This window comes from Carya illinoinensis, chromosome 4, assembly GCF_018687715.1.
Source record: "Carya illinoinensis cultivar Pawnee chromosome 4, C.illinoinensisPawnee_v1, whole genome shotgun sequence".
Classification (NCBI taxonomy): Eukaryota; Viridiplantae; Streptophyta; class Magnoliopsida; order Fagales; family Juglandaceae; genus Carya; species Carya illinoinensis.
This window is the reverse complement of record NC_056755.1, coordinates 42,056,877-42,076,450: the sequence shown is the minus strand read 5'-3', so window position 1 is coordinate 42,076,450 and position 19,574 is coordinate 42,056,877. Positions and strand designations below refer to the sequence as shown.

The 19,574-nt window shown below is 35.3% G+C and overlaps 1 protein-coding gene and 1 long non-coding RNA gene across 2 annotated transcripts; both read right to left on the bottom strand.

The window, feature by feature from the left end:
- Positions 1 to 1,325: 1,325 nt before the first annotated feature.
- Positions 1,326 to 6,498, bottom strand: LOC122308488 (transcription factor UNE12-like). The gene is made up of 6 exons (XM_043121843.1): positions 5,953 to 6,498; positions 4,949 to 5,068; positions 4,689 to 4,754; positions 3,077 to 3,142; positions 2,149 to 2,226; positions 1,326 to 2,056 (listed from the first exon to the last, which is right to left on the bottom strand). The coding sequence occupies exons 1-6, from the start codon at positions 6,274 to 6,276 to the stop codon at positions 1,826 to 1,828; spliced, it is 885 nt and encodes a 294-aa protein (XP_042977777.1). The 5' UTR covers positions 6,277 to 6,498; the 3' UTR covers positions 1,326 to 1,825.
- A 5,072-nt stretch (positions 6,499 to 11,570) lies between these two features.
- LOC122306831 lies at positions 11,571 to 15,617 on the bottom strand. Its single transcript, XR_006241542.1, has 5 exons — positions 15,418 to 15,617; positions 14,514 to 14,615; positions 13,629 to 13,710; positions 12,671 to 12,754; positions 11,571 to 11,918 (listed from the first exon to the last, which is right to left on the bottom strand). It is a non-coding gene; the product is annotated as an uncharacterized LOC122306831 (long non-coding RNA).
- Positions 15,618 to 19,574: the final 3,957 nt, after the last annotated feature.

The window sequence follows — 19,574 nt, the reverse complement described above, 5'->3', positions numbered from 1 at the left end:
GCGCATAAACATCTATGATCATTGGCGCTGTGCCCGTGCGGTGCACAATATCCCGACGTCGCAATTATCCACTAAAACACATGGGAGCTGGGAACGTTACAAAAATTTTCTTTAATTATTTGCTTGAACTAAGGGTTCAATTTATAAAAATTTTATAAATTAAAAATAAATACAACATGTAAATCCTATAATATCCAATGTCGTAAGTGCAAATCCTTCGGACAGTATGCATGGATCATGGAAGTATTTGATAATGTCCTCCTCTTTGCGAGTTGGACTCTCAGAGTTTGTTGCAGTAAAACGTAAGATTGGGGGATCTTTGATGTGAGCATAAAAACTCCATCAAAGTACAACACCTTTTAGTGCAAGTCCCAAGTACAGAAGGATTCTGCAACTAAATATAAGATGTTGCTAGCTTGAGAGAGAGAGAGAGAGAGAGAGAGAGAGAGACATTATAAGAGTCTGTTGGGATTACTCAGACTACACAACCTTGGAGAAAAGTTATATATAAATCAATACGCTCTTACCATATCAATACACACACAGGGAGAATATGGGACATTCAAATCCTCAATATATTTCCTTGGGAGAATATGCCCCTCCAATGGGAGTAAAAGTTTTCTTTTTCCTTTTCCTGAGAAGAATGGATAAGATTAGGCGTTCAAAGATCAATTTTTTTTATTAATATTTTAGAAAGAAAAAATATGTGCTGAGAAAAAATATATCCTTTTTCCGTTTAGATGGTCAGTTTAATTGAATTATTTATTAATAGTAGTGAGTTGATATAATAAAATAAATTTTATAAAACGTATCTAAATTGAATTTAAATATGTTTAAATATTAAGATAAATTTAGATATATTTATAATAAATTAAAAAAATTATAAATTTCACATATAAAAAATTGTTAAGTTGAAAAAAATCTTATACATAAAGAGTTAAATTAAAAATGAATTTAATGATTTAATAATTAAATATTTAAATATTAAAGTCAACTTATAATTAAACTAAATTAAATTTAACTAAATTTAATCCAAGTTTCGAGCGGTATCTAATTTCTGGGAGTGTTTTTTAAAACTGTCTTATGATAAGATCCATATATGTTTGTGGACCTACTTTTGCATCATTATCTCTCTTGTAGATTTGAATAATTCTATTTATAATCTCAATTTTTATTTTTATCTCATTATCTTATGATGTGATATTAAAAAATTAAAAATTATTTATTATATTTAACTTGTAAACTTATTTTTTAAATATTATATAATAAAATACAGAGAGAATGAACGATACATCTTGTGGGGGGCGGGGAGATAAAGAAGAAAATAGAAAGTGAGTGCGCGTGAAACATGTCATATCAATCCAACGCTTTATACGAGTTAAAGATTATACAAATGAAACATACTCTATCCTTCTTGGAAGGACCCCACAAGCCACTACCCAAAAAAAATGAGAGCCCCCACTACGAAAGTGCTTCCATCATTTTCCACCATCACCCCCCACCACTGCTACAAAGAAAAAAAAGGGGAGCACATCAAGTAAGCTTTGACGATTCTTCACCTTTACTTGGAGCTGGGCACGACTTTAAGGGGCCGGCTTGCATTTTTTAGGCTATTGACATCAAAACCTGTTTTGACAAAAGCTAAAAAGACAGGAAAATAAGCAAGAACCATGGCATCTGACTTTGATTGCAATTTGAACCGAGTGAGCAACTAAATTTTGTGGGGGTTGAAAGTGACATGTATATAATAAGGTAGAGAGACCGAGGAATATAATGAGTTTCTGATAGGACCATGGGCGAAGCAGTTTATCCTCTCACGGGAGGTCTATGGAGGGGGATTGCTTTCTGGCTTGACAATGCTAGAGGTGTCTGATGGCTGTGTTTGGTAAATGGCTGATGCCAATGAGATTGGCATGATGCAAAGAGCCTTCGACTGAAGGAACTGCATGGCAGCCCCGACGTTTTCTTCCATAAGCTTAGCTACTTGACGTTCGGTCCCATCATTAGACCACTTTTCCCACGCTGGTTGGTTTCGTCCGCCATCACTGCCTTCCTCCTAAGTTACAAAGTGAAGCAACATAGTGGCTAAAGGCACAAGTAAAATAATATAGAAATATGCAAATGCTTCATAACGTTCATATTTATAACCTCAACTGATGATAGTGGAATGTCTGTTACAAGTGGTGCCACTGCACCGGCTCCGCCCAGCCTACTCATGCTCAAAACCTGTAAAGGGAAAGGAATTAATAAAAGAATCAAACCAAATTATATGACCATGAATAGCCAATTGCTTGAACACCCCCTTTTTAATTACATTTTAAAACAAAAGAGACCAAATGCCAATACCAATCATGCAATGTTTACATCACAGACATTTAGGGAAATGAACTCTTTAACACCTTTGGTTTGCTCCATTTTCACTTTATCACTCCGACCCTATGATTTGAAAAATGTCTCTTCCCACTACCCAACACCCCCCCCCCTTCTTTTCTCTTTCTTTTTTTCTCCTTTTTTCCGCACCTATCAAATGCATATTCCAATTATTGTAACCCAACTTACTCAAGAAGCCCTTACTCAAGAAGACTTAACGAAAGCAAATGACAGGTTCCAAATGGCAAGGCAGCAAGATCACGAAGGAAATGGGTCAAAACATGTGGTACAAAAAGTAGCATCTCCTATTTGTCATTAGAGGGAGAAGCCAACATATGATGATAGTAGAAACAAGATAAGCATAGTAAGACGAATAGCTTAAGATGAAAATATGCCCTCAAACTAAGGGAGTTGGTCAGGCAACTAACAAATTTTACCCCCATAATTTCAATGATGATTGAATCAAAATCAGCACAAGACAAAAGCTAAATTGTGCTAACAGAGTAAAAGAGTAACTAGAAGGAAGTCATAATATAATATCTGAAGCTTGTTTTGTTTGTCTAGTTAGCAAGCTACATGCATATAGATATATGTTACCTTCGTGATACTTTTGATACACCACTATTCAACGACCTATATAATTAAGAGATCAGCTAGACAACTACATAAGAATAATAGAATTTGTAAGGAGCATAGATTACTTTACCTTGACTTGAAGCCTTAGAAACTTCACATAATCCACAATTTCATCAAGCATGGCAGCTCTATCCGTCTACAGAAACATGGCTAGATCAATAGTCAAACAAAGGAAAATCGAATCGTATGGTCGGTCAATGGAGAAATTTTTAAGTTGAAGATTGACTTGGGAAGATGTCACCATGCAACATTAATTAACCATGAAACCATGTTTTCATCCATAGATTCAACATCCTTGCAGTCAATTCAATGAACCTAAATAAAAAGGGTGTAACATCTTCTGGGGAAAGCCGAAGCTCATTCTTTCTTTCTTTTTTTTTTTTCTTTTTTTTTTTTTTTTTTTTTTTTTTTCTTTCTTTTATAGGTGAGTCACAAATAAAATGCAACTGGTGGGTCTTGAACCCACACCTTTTTTTTTGTTGGGGGGGGGGGGGGGGGGGGGGGTTGGAGTTGGAGGGACCCAATGAATTGACAATATCATTAATTAAAAACTTCCTGGTCAAACTAACTTAATATACTCGCTGCACAAAATATAGTGCACGAGAAGAATGAAACAAGCAATCAGGCGATACTGGGTTTTCAAGCCTAAGCAGATAATACTCTGCAGTTTCTGTTCCCGTGATATGTACTGCTTTTTTGTATTTTATGCATCCCCATTACCATCAAAGAATATTGTTTTGGAGTTTCAGGTGATGCACATTGGAACTTTACAATAAACAATAGTATTTTTCAGACGTAAATAGAATAAGCATTAGTAAGACAGGATGGACTGTAATACCTTTGAGATTTCATGCTTCCTGCCATCTAGACAGATATATTGTACACCACCAATCTAGAACTAATTGTCTTATATGGTATATTGAACATATGCAAGAAATGTTTCAATCAAAACTAGAATCAATGAACAATTGAATGCCTGAATGAAAGGGGACTGCATACTTTCAAGGTTTAATCCATGTGGGATTTATTATGAATTCAATCTTGTAGAGCAACAGATCATATAAATCAGTAGGCCTAGTATTGTGCTGATAAGGAGAGCAGCAATTCAAAAAAATAGAATTTAATGTTTTTAAATCTCAAAAGTTTCTAACCATAAAAAATGAAAATATATCCTCTTTCCCCTCTTTTCTGCTAGTTAACCTATTGTACAACTAAATTCGTTTATCTTTGCAGGGGGAAAAGAATGTGAAACTCATCCCCAGTATCATCTTCCATGCACAAAACTGTACTGCAGTTTGTAAAATTTCTTCAGAGAAAAAAATGGGCAGAATTTAAAGAAAAGGAACATACAAGTGTTCTTTGTCCTCTGAAAGTATATTATGTGTACAGTGCCCTTATTTGATAGCTAATCAAGAAGTTTTATTCATAATAAAAATAGGCATAGCCCAAGTATACAGGAAGTATACATGAGAAGTACCTAACTAGGGTTTACAACCGAAAGCAGAAAATCATGGACATTTAGTCCATTAAAATTACACTCCCCTTATTCAATTTTAGGAACATGAGAGCAATTCTCCTTATTTTCAAGAAGAATAGAACTTCAATAAGAGTGATGACCATAAGAAACAGAATGCATCTTTCTATGAATTAAATTTAAATTGACGCAAAAGAAAGTGACTGACCTTGTTGACGCTAGGAACCAGTTCCTGCAATGCTCTGACTCTTTCTGCTATTCTTTCTCTCCGCAACTATACCAAAAAGGTGCAGATTAATGTGAACTCGACCATTGCAACAGGGAAAAGAGGAAAGACCTTCAAGAGCAAATCAAACACAAGAATCCAAGCACTTGCCCCAAAACAAAGCATTTAAAATGGTATGTTTTCTTCGAAATTTTCCAAAGGCTTGTTGCTATATTCATGGCTGTTATGAATATCAAACTTACCCGCTCAGCTATGCTGTGTGGATCTGTGGCCTGACCTCGTCTGGCCCGCACCCTTGGGCGCATTGTTGGTGGATGTGGTGCTGCAGCAACCGTCGTGGGCATTGGTTGGCCATGGAAAACCTGCAAAAGAATGATAATTCGATCAACACAGACAGCAATTGCATGTGAAACACCCTCCCTCCCCCTCCCCCTCCAACCAAAAGAAAAATAAAAATAAAAAAGAAGAAGAAATCTGCAAAAATTGGAGCGACTGCCAATTGTCCCAATACTAAAGCAAAATCAAATGCCACAAGTTTAACTACCTCACGAAAATGGATCCAAAAGACTGCGAAGCCCTTCAATTTACTAAATTACAATAATGCTTAGGTCAACAGTTTTTCGCTCTCGGTTTGCTACTTCCAGTGGTTTTAATCGCTTTGCGAGTTGCTTCAATCCATAAAGCTATGCATTAATCACTGAACCTTGCACTAAAACCACGCCCACTGCCGTTACTTTTCACTCGCTTCCGCATATGCAAAGCTTTTTCAATATTTTTAACTTCCCTTTTTCTTTTCGAAACAAAACTAACAGATGCCCTCACATGGCCTCTTGTTTTTTACTTCTTGTCTGATATAATACCTTGAATCTCACATCGTTGTTCACAAACCCATCCCCGTATGAGTTTCCCAACGTCAATTTGCTTCCTGTTCTGTCCTTAGGTATTATACAAAAAGAACAACTCAAATGCATAAACCGCGTATCCAGTAGTTATGCTCCTCTTCTCTGACTTAAAAATTATCACTACTACTAAGAAGCGAGCACACACCGAAATAAAGAGAGAAAATTTTGATCTTTCTAGTTGCCGCAAATTTTCCGAAAAGAAAATAATCCTAAATTTTGTTAACATGAGATATAGAACCATTCAGCTGAGTTTGGTTTATCAAACTTTCCTGACTAAAAAAAACGCCACTTTCTGACCCAATAAACAAGAAAAGCATAAAGAAAAAGAAAAGGCAGTATCTTACGTTTTTCATAGAAGAAGCTCTACCATCAACGAGGTCGTCGCGAAAGCGTTTGCCACTCCCAGAGGCCTCCTCGGGCTTCAGAAACCCTCCCTTTCCCTGGTCCAAGCTCAGCCCCAACGGAAAAACCTGCCCGTGGAACCCGCCGGAGACGTCGCCAGAGTTGAGCTGCAGCATCATCGGCGGAGGCGCACCGCCGGCAGACAAGCCTCCATCGGGTGCATGCAAGCCTCCGGTGTCGGCCGAACCGAAGGTCTGTATGCCGAGAATTTGGTCGAGGAAGTCGTCGTTGGTGGTGGCCTCGGAGGAGGGATGGTTATTCGCCATGAGCTAGGTGGATGGGCTGACCGCTGACGGACTGGAGTCGGTACTCGGCCGAGTCGAGATGAGTCAGGGATTCCAAAGAGCATCTACTGCATGTACCCTCACAGAGTTGAGAGAGAGAGTTGAGAGTTTCTCTGCTTCGCTTCGCGTTGCTTTGCTTTGCTTTCTTCTACTCTGGAGTAGACGGAGAGAAGAAATACGGGAAAAAGAGGGTGGCTTTACCTTGCTTAAAAATGCCGTACTTTAGCTGAAAGGGCCTCTTTTTCTGTAAAATTACAACTGTAAGGCCTTTCGAATTGGGCCTAAAATGAATTTGAGTGTAAAAGGCCTCGTTTAATGGCATTCTACCTGCCTAAAATCTTTATTCTGGTGGACTCGTGACTCTTGCTTTAAACAATCAGACCCCTCATATCTGTGTCAGGGTTACATTTTGGAGTCAAATATCATCAGCTAAACAATTATTACATCTTCCATTTCATATGCTCAATTTCGTGGCTATCTTCATACATATTCTTTCCAGCCTCATTCCATTTTTCTAGAGTGAGAGAGAGAGAGAGAGAGTGAAATTGCATGGTGTATCCGATATGGGGTGACTTTTATACTTAAAAAGAGAGGCACTTTGCAACAGCCCTGTTGCTGTTGGGGGAAAAACATCCCACCAATGAGCTTGCTCTATGTAAGATAAAGAAATCTAGATAAAGTAGAATGAAAAACAGGAAATTAAACCCTCTAATAGCAAAACTCAGCAACTCACCACTGCACCATTCCTTCCCCTTCAAATTTGGCAAAAATCCACTACACTGAAAAATCAATCCTTCCCCTCCAATCTGATTTTTCTTTCAAGATCTTGTGAAAATTCTGTTGTCGCCGCTACTAATGGTTTGATTTTATCTATTTTGAACTTTAACAAAAATTGAAAAAATGGGTTAGCTGTGGGGTCTGTGAAAAAATGTGTCGCGCGCGCACTGTTTGGGATGTACTTCGTCACTAGTCTGTGTTAGCTCCATCACAGTCATGTTATATTGAAGGTTTGTGTGAGCTCTATCGCAACCTTTTGGGGGGGGGGGGGGGGGGGGGGCGGTGAGTTTGGATAGCAAAGTGAAAATGTGATTTGGGTAGCAGAGTGAAAATGTGATGCACAGATGGGGAGTTTGAGTAGGGATAAAATTTGGTGTAGGCAAGTTCATAAAGTGCCCTCTAATATGTTGACATGGTGGGAGGGGATTGGTGGGCTGGTTATAACTTCAGACCAGATGAGCTAGTCACCAAGTTTTCTCTACTGAAAAATTAGTTTCAATGGAGAATAAGCTTTGACTGTAAAATAAATAATGTTTTGCAATGAATAATTGTACTATTAAGGTCCATGGTGGACATTATAACAGCCTGTTAGAAATTTAATTGTGGAATTTTTATTAGATTTAAGAACCTCGTGAAGACCCTATAAGTTTTCACGAATCTATTAATTGTATAGGTTTTAGTCTAACCACATAGTTAGTGTTATTACTTACTATGGTATCAGAAGTGTGGAATGTCCAAATTAAGTTAAAAAAGTTTTAATTGGACACCTTAGCATTGATTTTGACCAAGTAATTTCATCCCCCTACATGGCTAATCAGATGTCGTCAAGAGGAGTTAGAAGGTTCTAGAAGGAAAAAAATCAAAAAGCTACCTCACTCTTCCAAGTCTATACTCTACCATTAGAAAATATCTTAGGCTGATATTTGTAGATATTTTTGGTTAAAAATATCTTGAACTGATTTTTGTAGATATTATTGGGTAAAAATATCTTGAGCTGATATTTATGAATATTTTTGGATAAAAATATTTTGAGCTGATTTTCTTTGATATTATTGGGTAAAAATATCTTGAGCTGATTTTTATGGATATTATTGAATAAAAATATCTTGAACTGATTTTTATGGATATTATTGGGTAAAAATATTTTGAGCTGATTTTTGTAGAAATTATCGGGTAAGAAAGACCAGCACTCAACCCTCATTTCAGCCTCATTCTCTTCCATGTCTTGTGTATAAATATCTCCAGTCCACTTCCCATGAAAGCATCTTCCTTTACACCTTTCATTGAATGAACACCAAATACTCTCTCGGATAACTTTTAGGTGTTCTTTTGTACTCTCATTTCGAAGTTTTTATAAGTATTTTATCATAAAATCTCATTCATACAAGTTGTTTATTTTTTAGTCTAATTTACGTAGATATCTTATTTCTTCCATTTTAAAATTATTTGGTTAGTCAAATATTTTTTAAACTCTAAAAGGGTCATTCTAGAAGATAAACTGGAGAATATGTTGTATTTTGAAGTTTTTGACCAATCTAATAGATAGATCTTGGTCTGAAATTTTTATGGAGTATTGTTAACATGTTTATATGATTATTGGTTTAGGATTTGTTGCATGATTAAAAGTTTTGATGAAATATTTTCTTAGATCTAGAAACTTAGAAACTGGAAGAGGAAAAACAGTTTCTGTTTTGAGAAAGTCTAAATCTTTGGTGGTTTAAACCTATTCCAATGGCTTTAATAATTTTATTGAAGGATCCTAATCCTCTTATATACATGTTATAATATTATTTTAAAAATATTTGATGTTAGTTTTAAAGATATGAAATTTTATGCAAAGAGGTATTCGGATAAGCCAAAGTGTGGATGTTCTTGGCTAAAGTTATATTTTGGTTAATTTTTAACCATGTGATCTTGAATTAGAAGTTTATATATGTTTTAAGACATCTTTTTAAATCATGTGATCTTGAATTAGAAGTTTATATATGTTTTAAGACATCTTTTTAAATCATGTGATAGTTTGGTTTGAAGATCACATCTTTATAAGTCATAGATCAAAAGGTTGATCAAAATAAGTTAGAAACAAAAATCAATGGAAATAGCATATGAGAATTTCGGCCTTATAGAGTTTTAATAGTTGTGATTAGTTTTAAATTTTTCTAAATTGATATTTGAGTTTAAGATCAAATTTACATGAAACATGTAAATTTTGGTGACTTTTGGAGTTAGCATGCAAAACCCTTGAGTTAGGGATAAAATGGTCATTTTCTTACATGTAGAGGGTAAAATGAAAATTTTACTCTTAAGTTAGTATTTTTTCATATTTCAAATTATTAATGATTTAGTTCTAATTTTTAGAATTACTAATTACAGTTCATCGTGATCACGCTTGAGTTTTTATAAGAGACGTAGAGATCAAGGTAAGTTAATTTTTAACTTACTAGCAGTTTACTGTGTATGTGTGCTAAGTAAAGAAACTACAGTGTATATATGTGTGTTATCATATATGTCATGCCATGCCAAGTTATCACATATTTTTCTGTTATACAGAATTTATTCTGTCATGAGTTTTCATCTGTTATACAAGATATTTTGTCACTTATTGCTATACATTGCAAGTACATCATGTTAAATATGTCATCTATTACATGTATTTCATGTCATGTTCACTGTTGCAAGTATGTCATGTTATGCTATGTTGTATGTCAAGTTATGCTTTGATTACTTATGTATGGGGTCACAGCAATTGTAACGCATACACTACATGAGACACAGCAATTGTAACACGTAAAATACATGAGGCCACAACAATTGTGGAGTATATATTTAAACAGTTAAAGAATAAGTTTCAAGCACACGAAGTATAGGGTCACAGCAATTGTGACGCATACACTACGTGAGACACAGCAATTGTGACACGTAGAATACATGGGGCCATAACAACTGTGAATTATGTATTTAAGCAGTTAAAGAATAAGTTTCAGATCACGTTCACGTTAAGTCAAGTTTCAGAGCAAGTTCATATTAAGTCAAGTTTCAGATCAAATTCATGTTAAGTCAAGTTCAGTTCACATTTCAATTTAAGTTATGTCAGTTATGCTATGTTGAACTCCAAGTTATGCTTTAATTACTTATGAAATTGATTATGCATTCATACTTTTACTATCATCCATGCATCATTAACTTGTGTGGAAGTTTTTTATTAACTTACTGAAATTTGTAATCAAATCTTATTTTGGTAGTCCCAACTACCATTCTCTCCGAATAGTAGATTTTGTTATAAGACCTGAAGGAGAATCAGGAGCTGACCAACTAGACACAGTTGACTGAGCGACGGTGCGATGTCAATGTTAATATAGTAGTTAACGTAAATTACTACTTGTACGATGGAGTTGCATTTTTAGTACTTGTTGGATCATAACCATTTTGGACTAGTGTTATGATCTTAGTTATTCAATGGATCTTTATATATGAAGTATGTTTTAAGCATTTGGAATATTTTCAATTTGGTGCATAGTATTGCCAAAGAAAAAAATTTATTTGTTGCGAATATTGCATAATGTTAGATGCATGTTAGGAACATTGTATCTTATATGTCATGAACGGGGACAGATAATCTTGTGTTGCATGTCTCGACACTTCAAATGTCCGTTCTATTCTAAACGAAATTTGGAGGCATCACATAAATACTATGTACAAATGATTGGTAGGAGATTAACTTCATGTTCACTCAAGGTTAGGGTGCAGCTCTCATGGATAGGATTACTCTTTTTTAAGGAGGGGGAGGGAACAATACCACATCAACGATCCAACCTCATGAGATTGCAGTTATTGATACACATTATAGGGTTGCAGACACAAGTCATTTATTTGATCTGAAAAATTATATAAACATAATCATTATACAACTTTCACACAACCCTTTATTAAAATATTGATATATTTTGAAATAATATGTTTATTTAATTTCGAAAGTTTTAGATCCCGTTTGAATGTTGAGTTTAGTTAAGATGAGTTAAAATTTTTTTAAATAATAGTAATTTGAGATGGTGAAGTGACTTTCGTGAAGTCTTATCTAAGATAAATTTAGATATATTTAAATGTTAAAATGAGTTTAAATGTATTTATAGGAAGTTAAAAAAGGTTATAGATCTCGCGTGTAAAAAGGTATTAAGTTGAAAAAAATTATAGGTTCCACATGTAAAGAAGTTTTGAATTGATATGAGTTTAGTAATTTTGGAGATGGTGAAATTGGCTCATTTGTGCTTAATTTGGTGTATTTGAAAGGGACGCAATACTCAAAACTTCTGTAATTGCAAGAAGATACCGATAGTGCTAAGAACCAGAACGCTAAAATTGTGTACGATATCAGCTCATAATAGTTCTAGCTCTGTCAATTATTTAGAATGCATTTGTTTTAATTGTCTCTAATCAGGTGCTCTCTCCTCTATAACTCTTGTGTACTGGGTGGCATCGCTTTTCACCGTAATAAAATTGTCTTACTTGTAAAACTCATTTATTAGAATAATCATTAGAACATGCATCCAAATTATTACAATAGATTACATAGATAGGAAGAAGGATGGTCAACTTCTTAATGCATAGTCTTCTAGATATACAATGGAGAAACATATCAAACATAGTCTGATGGGAATGCATCAAGAAAACTGAAACATCTGTAACTAGCGCCTCCCAGATGCTACTGATTCTGTCGAAAAGAGGTACTTTACTCGTGAAATAACTGAATCATGTGCAGGGTCATAAGGATGGTCCTTAGAAGGAATCTCTAAAAAAGCGAGAACTGGCTGGTTGTAACTATCAACCAAAAACCTTATCATATTTGCAACCTGAGGATCAAAAAGATTGAGAGCCTAATGTAACCAAGCATGCCAAATTTAACTGAAACAACATGGCAAAATGGACGTCATACACTCAAAATCACTACCATTACTCCAGCGAAATGGCCCAAGCACATTTTTAGTGACTAATAAAGTAGATGAAGATAGTAATAACTATTAAAGAAGAAAATACACCATTAAAAAAGGGAGACGTGTAACCAACAGTATAAACATTCAATATTCTAGTTATAAACAGGTACTTCTAGCAGAGAATTAGATGTATCTACAAAAATAATTTGTATAGTTTTAGAGTTTGCGAACCTGCACAGTCCTTTAAAAAAATGTGAAGCACATGTAAGACCCACATGGAAAAAACCCACTTTTTTATGGTGGGCCCCACTTATTTTCAAAAAGGTTGTGCTAGACTTGCCCAACCTAGGACTATATCTATCTAACATTTCTCGGCCTAGAGTGACCTCCATGAAGCATAATTGGATAAGCACAGGCCACCCAGGACTTTCTCCAAACAAAAGCTATTTCTCCTGTTTTTTTTTTCCCCCTTTTTTTCTTTTTGGCATAATCTACATTTTCCTTTAGTATAAGGCGAGCTGTTTAACCATGTAATGTTGGAATTTTTTTTCACAGCATCAGGAACGGGCAGTTGCAAGTAAATATTCAAACACCTTTAGAATAATATAGTCGTACAAGATCATGAAGACCTATAAAATAAAATGCGAGATAGAGTACAAGAACCAGCTTACATATTGGCTAATCAGCACTACAGCAATGTCCTCCCTGGTGGTGAACTCTTTAAATGCATCTTCAATTTGTTTAATGGTTGTGTTCTAAGAGACAAATGTAAAAAATTCCATAAGGAAAGGATAAAGCATAAAAAAATCCAATTTAACATTTTAATGTATAATAATAGAAAACTGATAGATACAGTCATAGAGTGTACAAACGTTGTGCACTCCCATTTAAAAAAGTGGATAAATATGAGATCTGCATAAAAAATTATTATTATTTTAATAGTAGATCCCACTTTTTTTCAAATGGAGCGTGCGGTATTTGCACACACTATAACTGTATTTAGTATTACTCATAATAATATGCTTGTTCTGTAATTAAGGAAACAGGGAATGAACTGATTTGTATCAGAAAACATTCCGTTATTTACCTTCTTTTCTTGGCAAAGAATGAACCATAGGGAAAATACAAATAAACTCGAATCAATGAGTCTTATTTCATTCCTCGAGTTACTTTCTTTCATTCCTTGAGTTGACGAAAGTCAGCAGTGATAAAATCAACGAGTTATACCATAACTTTCATTCTCCTGATATTTCTGTTTCTTTTCTTTGCAAATTGGTACATTAAATTCAGGTTCCAGTCTTTGGTCAAGCACTTACAAGAAGCACATATTTGTCCTAAAGTTTTTTAACCATACATCATAAATTATTCAAAGAGTAAATAAAAAAAAGTGCCAACAGAAAGGTATTGCAATAATAAACAAGTGTAGAATCTTTGTATGGATGTAAGGAAAATGATTTGTACAAGCCTTGAGTGTGCAAGGCCCTTTGAAAAAAGTGAGATCTATATGAAAAATTCACTTTTTCATGGTGGATCCCACTTTTATTCAAAGGCTTGCGCGAGACTTGCACACTCTAGGCCTGTATCATTACACCATCATAATGGAACTAAGCATTCAAATCAAGAGCATACTTGAGTCCACGATAAGTGAATTTGTCTTTCTTCGTAAGTCAACATTACCCACTCCAGCCAAGAGAAATCCAACTACAGTGTCCTGGATGAAATAAGTCATTGATCAGGTAGGCTCCAAGCAGCTGAACACCATACTCAATCAAATTTACTGCCAGGTACAACATTAAAAAGAATCCCCTCAATGCGAGCCATAAGATGCTAAGAAACATACAAGACGCATCTTGAATTGTCTTGGTCAATCTACTAGAGTGTACAATTGATCTCATATTTACGACTTGCAAAGGTTCATCGGTAAACGCCAAAGAAGAAGATACAATATGCTTGCTGCATATTCCTTGACTGGATACTCAATTTACACAACAATTCTGAATGAATATGTAACTGTTTGGAAAATCATGATCAGCACACTGTATTGTGAAGAGTGTACTTACTGTAAAACATGAAATATAACTGTTTTTCTGGAAAAAGCGAAATAATGCCAAAAAGTGGAGCATTAGGGTAGTTCATCTAAACAATATAGCTAACAGCCTCTCAGGATTCCTGTAGGATATATGCTAACAGCCAAGATCAGGTTAGTTCCTGAGGCTTACCACGAACTCCAGTCAAACTTCACCCGACTGAAACTCATTCACAATGGAAGGAATGAGTTGAGAAAAAGATGATAAATCAAGTACCATGAGGTAGAACAGAAGTATAGTTGTCCGCATCCTTGCAAATGAAAATGACTGCTACAGCAGAATGGCCATGGAGGTGGAGAGTATGATGAAGATTCTAAATCTTTTATCACCCGTATGTAGCACAGATGAACAGAATAAAAAGTCAAAGAAACCATCTCCTAATATTACCATATGCTACCAAAGCATACAGTAATTGTAACATCGTTACCTCATCTGCAATCATGGCAATGAGTGCTGAGTTGCTAGTATGGATTTGAGCTCTGTTGACCATTAAAGATGAAGGATGCAACCACAAGCGAGAAAAAAATGTCTGCGAATTTCAGATAATGAAGTAAACCCATATCAAACTCAAGTAAATAGCTATGCGCGTTTGAGAACATATGGTCATACTCTACCTACTAGGAGACATGCACAATGGAAAAAAAAAAAAAAAACTGCACTAAACACCATGGTTCCCTCCCCTGCCCAGAGAAACATCGTACAAAAGAGGAAAGCAGAAGCGCTGACAATAGAGAGATGTTGATCGTACACAATACGCTGCTCAAGCATCTGCTAGTTTTTTCATACAACGCATCATTGAACTCCTTCCCCAAAAGTAGTAAGCGATATTATGAAGGTCTTTTTTATTTGAGAATCATAAGATCCAATATTATTACTTATTAGCATTGCAAATCTTTGCCGGCTTACTTGTCTGTCACTCAGGACCAAAGTATAAACAAAAAGTTGGCAACCTATTTTAAGAAAATGCTCTAAAGTTGTGAGCAGCAAATTGAAAAACTGGGAAGAATTCTTTCTTAATCATGGATCAACCCATTAGATCAGTCCTAAAAGACCAAAAACATCAATAAATAACCTTTTCCCCACCTGCCAAAAAATTAATAAAATATAATCCAACCAATGAGGTTCTGTCAAGTCCCAACATTCTTCTCTTTTTAGCACTCTTTTTTCTCCTCTCTCAGCAACCAAAAAGATCATTAGTAGCTAAAAACCGTCAGTTTCGGTCCCAAAAAAAAAAACATAAAATATTGATCTTTACAAATATCCCACGACATATCACAGCCATGATGTATTGTGGCGGACGAACTAAATAATACTACGAGAAAAATGTGTACCTGCGACTCCCTCAGCTCGATTGGCTAAATGGATCGACGATGTGGGGAGACAGATGTAAGAAGGACTGGAAAGTACGAGCGCAGAAGTATTGCAATGCAACCAATGCTGTCGAAGCGTAATCGCTTTCTTTCTTTCCTTCTTTTTATCGAAATTGAAAAAATCTGTGGGGTAAGTACTAAGTAGGCAAACGGATGAGATGAGATCCACGACGTCCGTTTTGTTGCGTGCAGAGATTCCCTTTTATCACCGGATATTTGTAAATGAGGCATTTGCTGCTGGCCTTTGGTTCGTTAAAACCTGATCCTGGCCCAAATGATTTTACCATCTAATATTTTTGAGTTATTCTAAGAAAGAAAATGTTTGTACGTGGCTTGAGTTTATCTTCTCATTTTAACTATTTATATATAATAATATTTTCTTTATTTAATGATTGAAAAAGTAATTTTTAATATATTGATATATTTTTTTATATTTTTTAAAACATTTAAATATGTTAAAAAAATAAAAAATCAAATCTGTGCTATGCAGCACGCCCAACGGTCATTGCTGGACGGCAACCAGCAGCACTCTTCTACAAATAATAGCATCTAATAATGTTATGCAACACTACACCCTCTCAATTTTGCACAACATTGTAGAGGAAGAAAGAAACTCTCATTCCTCACTCTCAATTCTCTCTCTCTCTCTCTCTCTCTCTCTCTCTCTCACACCTTCTCAATCAATACCCAGACAACCTCCATCGGAACCCCCTCCCTCCCTCTCTCTCAACTAAGAATAACACTACAATTAAAAAAAATAAAAAACTCTAAAATGTAAACCAAATGAAGGAATTCAAGACCAAGGTTGATGAACTTCATCACTCCTCAGATAGAACAAGTAAAAACCATGCCCCCAAGAGTCGAAAATGACTGCATCACACGAGCAAGGTCAATTTAAAAATAGCCTAAAGAAGCAGCAGTCTTCGTAAGCGACAATGGCTTGCCAAACATGAAAAGGATAAGAATTGGCTCTAGATTCGGCTTCTGTAGAAAAAGGAACAAGATTTCCAAACTCTTGCTTCCTTTCTTTCTTTCTTTTTTTCTCTTGGTAGGGCGAAGTGAGCAATGGTAGGAACAAAAAGCCAGAGGCTTGATCATGCCTTCGTCAACCTCCTAAATCCAAGAAAATTTTTAAGAAATAAAAATTAAACAAAGAGCAATTAATCAGGAGCTAGAACAACTTGATTAAACAAAAACCTTCTTCCGATTCTTGAAATGTCTCAAATTTCATCAACAAAAATATAGGAATTACTTGAGGTTGCACTAACTCTGCATACAGCATCACCAAAGATAAGGCCTCCCACTTAGCATTAAAATATTCTCTGCAAAGTTTGTTAGAATATTTCTTTCAATTGCTCCTAGAATTAGTCTGTTATTCTTTGTCCTATTATTCGATTGACTCATTGCCTTTGTATATGTATACCTGTCATTGTAAACTTTATTTTTTCAATGAAATAGAGTGAGAAAGTTGCCTCTCCATACTTAAGGATCTTTGACTTCTCATTCCTTTCAAATTCCAACATGGTATCATAGCCAAGTTTCCTGAAGATTTCCTCTATTGTTGATTCATTCTTCAAACTCTTCGAAATCTCTTTGAATTTTTTTTTTCGATGGCTAATAATGTCCAACCCAAATCACCTAGATATATGTCTCCTTCAAAAGATCATAATAGTTATTTCTTCATACAACATAGTGACAATGCCCACACTGTGGTAGTTACTCCTCCCTTGATAGGTTCAAATTATCTTTCATGGTCGGCATAGGTCTTTCACACTAGCCATTTCTATCAAAAACAAACTGAGTTTTCTAGATGGCTCTGTTCCCACACTAGATATTTTTGAAAATCTCTATATTCCTTGGTTGCAATGCAACAACCTGATTCTCACTTGGATTTTCAACTCTATTTCTAGGATATTGGCTCAAATGTTATGTTCATGAGTTCAGCAAGGGATGTCTGGGAGAAGCTCAGAGATAGTTTTTCACAGCCTGACAATGTAAGGATCTATCACCTTCAACAACAATTGAGTTCTATTATGCAAGGAAGCTTATCTGTAAGTGAATACTTTATTTAACTCAATTCTGCATGGGTAGAGTTGAATAGCTACAAACCTATGCCTCATTGTTTGTGTGGATTGTGTACCTGTAATGCTTTGAACAACATTGGCAAAAGATAGCAATTAGATAATGTTTTCAAATTCCTAATGGGGTTAAATGATACGTATGATAGTATAAGAGGGCAGATTATACTTATGAGCCTCATGCCTTCCCTTGACAAGACCTTCTCCTTGGTTTTGCAAGAGGAAAGGTAGAGGCAAATACATACTGTGATACTACCTACACCTGAGCCATCAGCTCTTGCTATTTTTCAAAACACTAAAAGGAAAGATAAACCAGATGTAACATGTTAGCATTGTGGTAAGATTGGACACACTAAGGAGAAGTGTTTCAGATTGATTGGGCTTTCACCAAATTTCAAATTCACTAAATCTAAATTTGGGTATTCGAGTGATTTTTTTGGTGTTAGTCATTCTGCAAATCAAGTACAATCTCAAAATCAGGAGCAAGAATTGGGAAGTTCATCACAATTGCCTCTTAATCAAGGTCAAATTTAGCAACTAGTTGCTTCGATTAATGCTCAAACATCGCAATTGAACATACATGAATCAAATATCCCTCAACCCTCTATTCAAGCCTCATCAATTATGTCTAACCCCACTCAATCCATTGATGTTGTGACCAAATTATCACCAAATTCTAATGTGGCAGGTAAAAGTATTTGCCTCTCTAGTACTCTTATTATTTCTGAGTCAGTGATACATCATAAGCCCCATCAACGCACAAAATGCACAAAATGCACCTTGAATTACAGACACTGGTCCTATAGACCATATGGTCTGTTCCACCTCTCCTTTCTCTTTTATAATCTATTCTACTCAAGCTTTTGTATAGCTCCCTAATAAGACACAAGTTAGAATCACTCACATTGGAACTGTCAAACTCTTACATTGACTCTCACCAATGTTCTATATGTGCCATCATTAAGCTTTAATCTGATTTATATGAATAAGGTCACTAATAATCCTCTTCTCTATCTCGTGTTTTTGAATAAATTCTACTTTATATAGGACCTTTATTCATGGACGACGATTGGTCTAGCTAAGGTCTACAATGGACTCTACTACCTTCTTCTCAGCTCACTTCATAGCACTGCTATAAAAAAATTCCCTTCTATTCAATCACCATTTCAAGTCTTCAATCAAAAGTCAAGCTTTCAATGCAAATGGACAGCAAGAGTTTGATCTATGGTACTTTAGATTAGGACATTTATCCAATCAAAGAATGAGCTTAATTCACTCTCAAGTTCCTAATGTAAAGTGTATAGAACAAACTCAATATACTATTTGCCATTTGGCTAAACAAAAGAGAAAGTCATTTCAATTGAGTACATTTGTTTCTTATTCTCCATTCCAATTAATTCACTGTGATATTTAGGGGCCTTACTCTAAAGTTTCCAATCAACAGCACCATTATTTTTTAACAAATGTTGATGGTTACAGTCGAGTAACTTGGGTTTTTGTTATGAAATTTAAGGCTGAAGTCAAATCCCTTTTACAATCATTTATTCACATGGTTGAGGTTCAATTTGGTACTAAAATTAAGCAAATTCGATCAGACAATGGTCTTGAATTTAACATGACAGATTTCTATAATCTTCATGAAATCTTGCATAAGAAATTTTGTACTTATACTCCAAAATAGAATGGAGTTGTTGAAAGAAAACATCAACACCTCCTATCTGTTGCAAGAGTATTCTTTTTCAATCTTCCCTTCCCTTGAAATTTTTGGGTGATGCAGTCCTCACTGCTACCTATTTGATTAATAGAATCCCTTCACCTGTTTTAGATAATAAATCACCTTATGAAAAGCTTTTCTCTTCTATGCCATCTTATGATCATTGGACAGTGTTTAACTGCCTATGCTTTGTCTCTACTCACAAACACAATCAATTCAAGTTAGAATATCGTGCTAAAAAATGCATTGTCATAAAGGTATCCAGTTGGTGTCAAAGGATACAAGGTATATAATATTGAGAGTCAGTCGCGTTTTATCTCTAGGGA

Coding starts and splice junctions, on each gene's coding strand:
- LOC122308488 (XM_043121843.1), bottom strand. CDS start 6,276: ATGGCGAATAACCATCCCTCCTCCGAGGCCACCACCAACGACGACTTC. Junction 5,069..5,952: donor GAGCTTCTTCTATGAAAAAC/GTAAGATACTGC, acceptor ATTCTTTTGCAG/GTTTTCCATGGCCAACCAAT. Junction 2,057..2,148: donor TTCCACTATCATCAGTTGAG/GTTATAAATATG, acceptor TTTGTAACTTAG/GAGGAAGGCAGTGATGGCGG.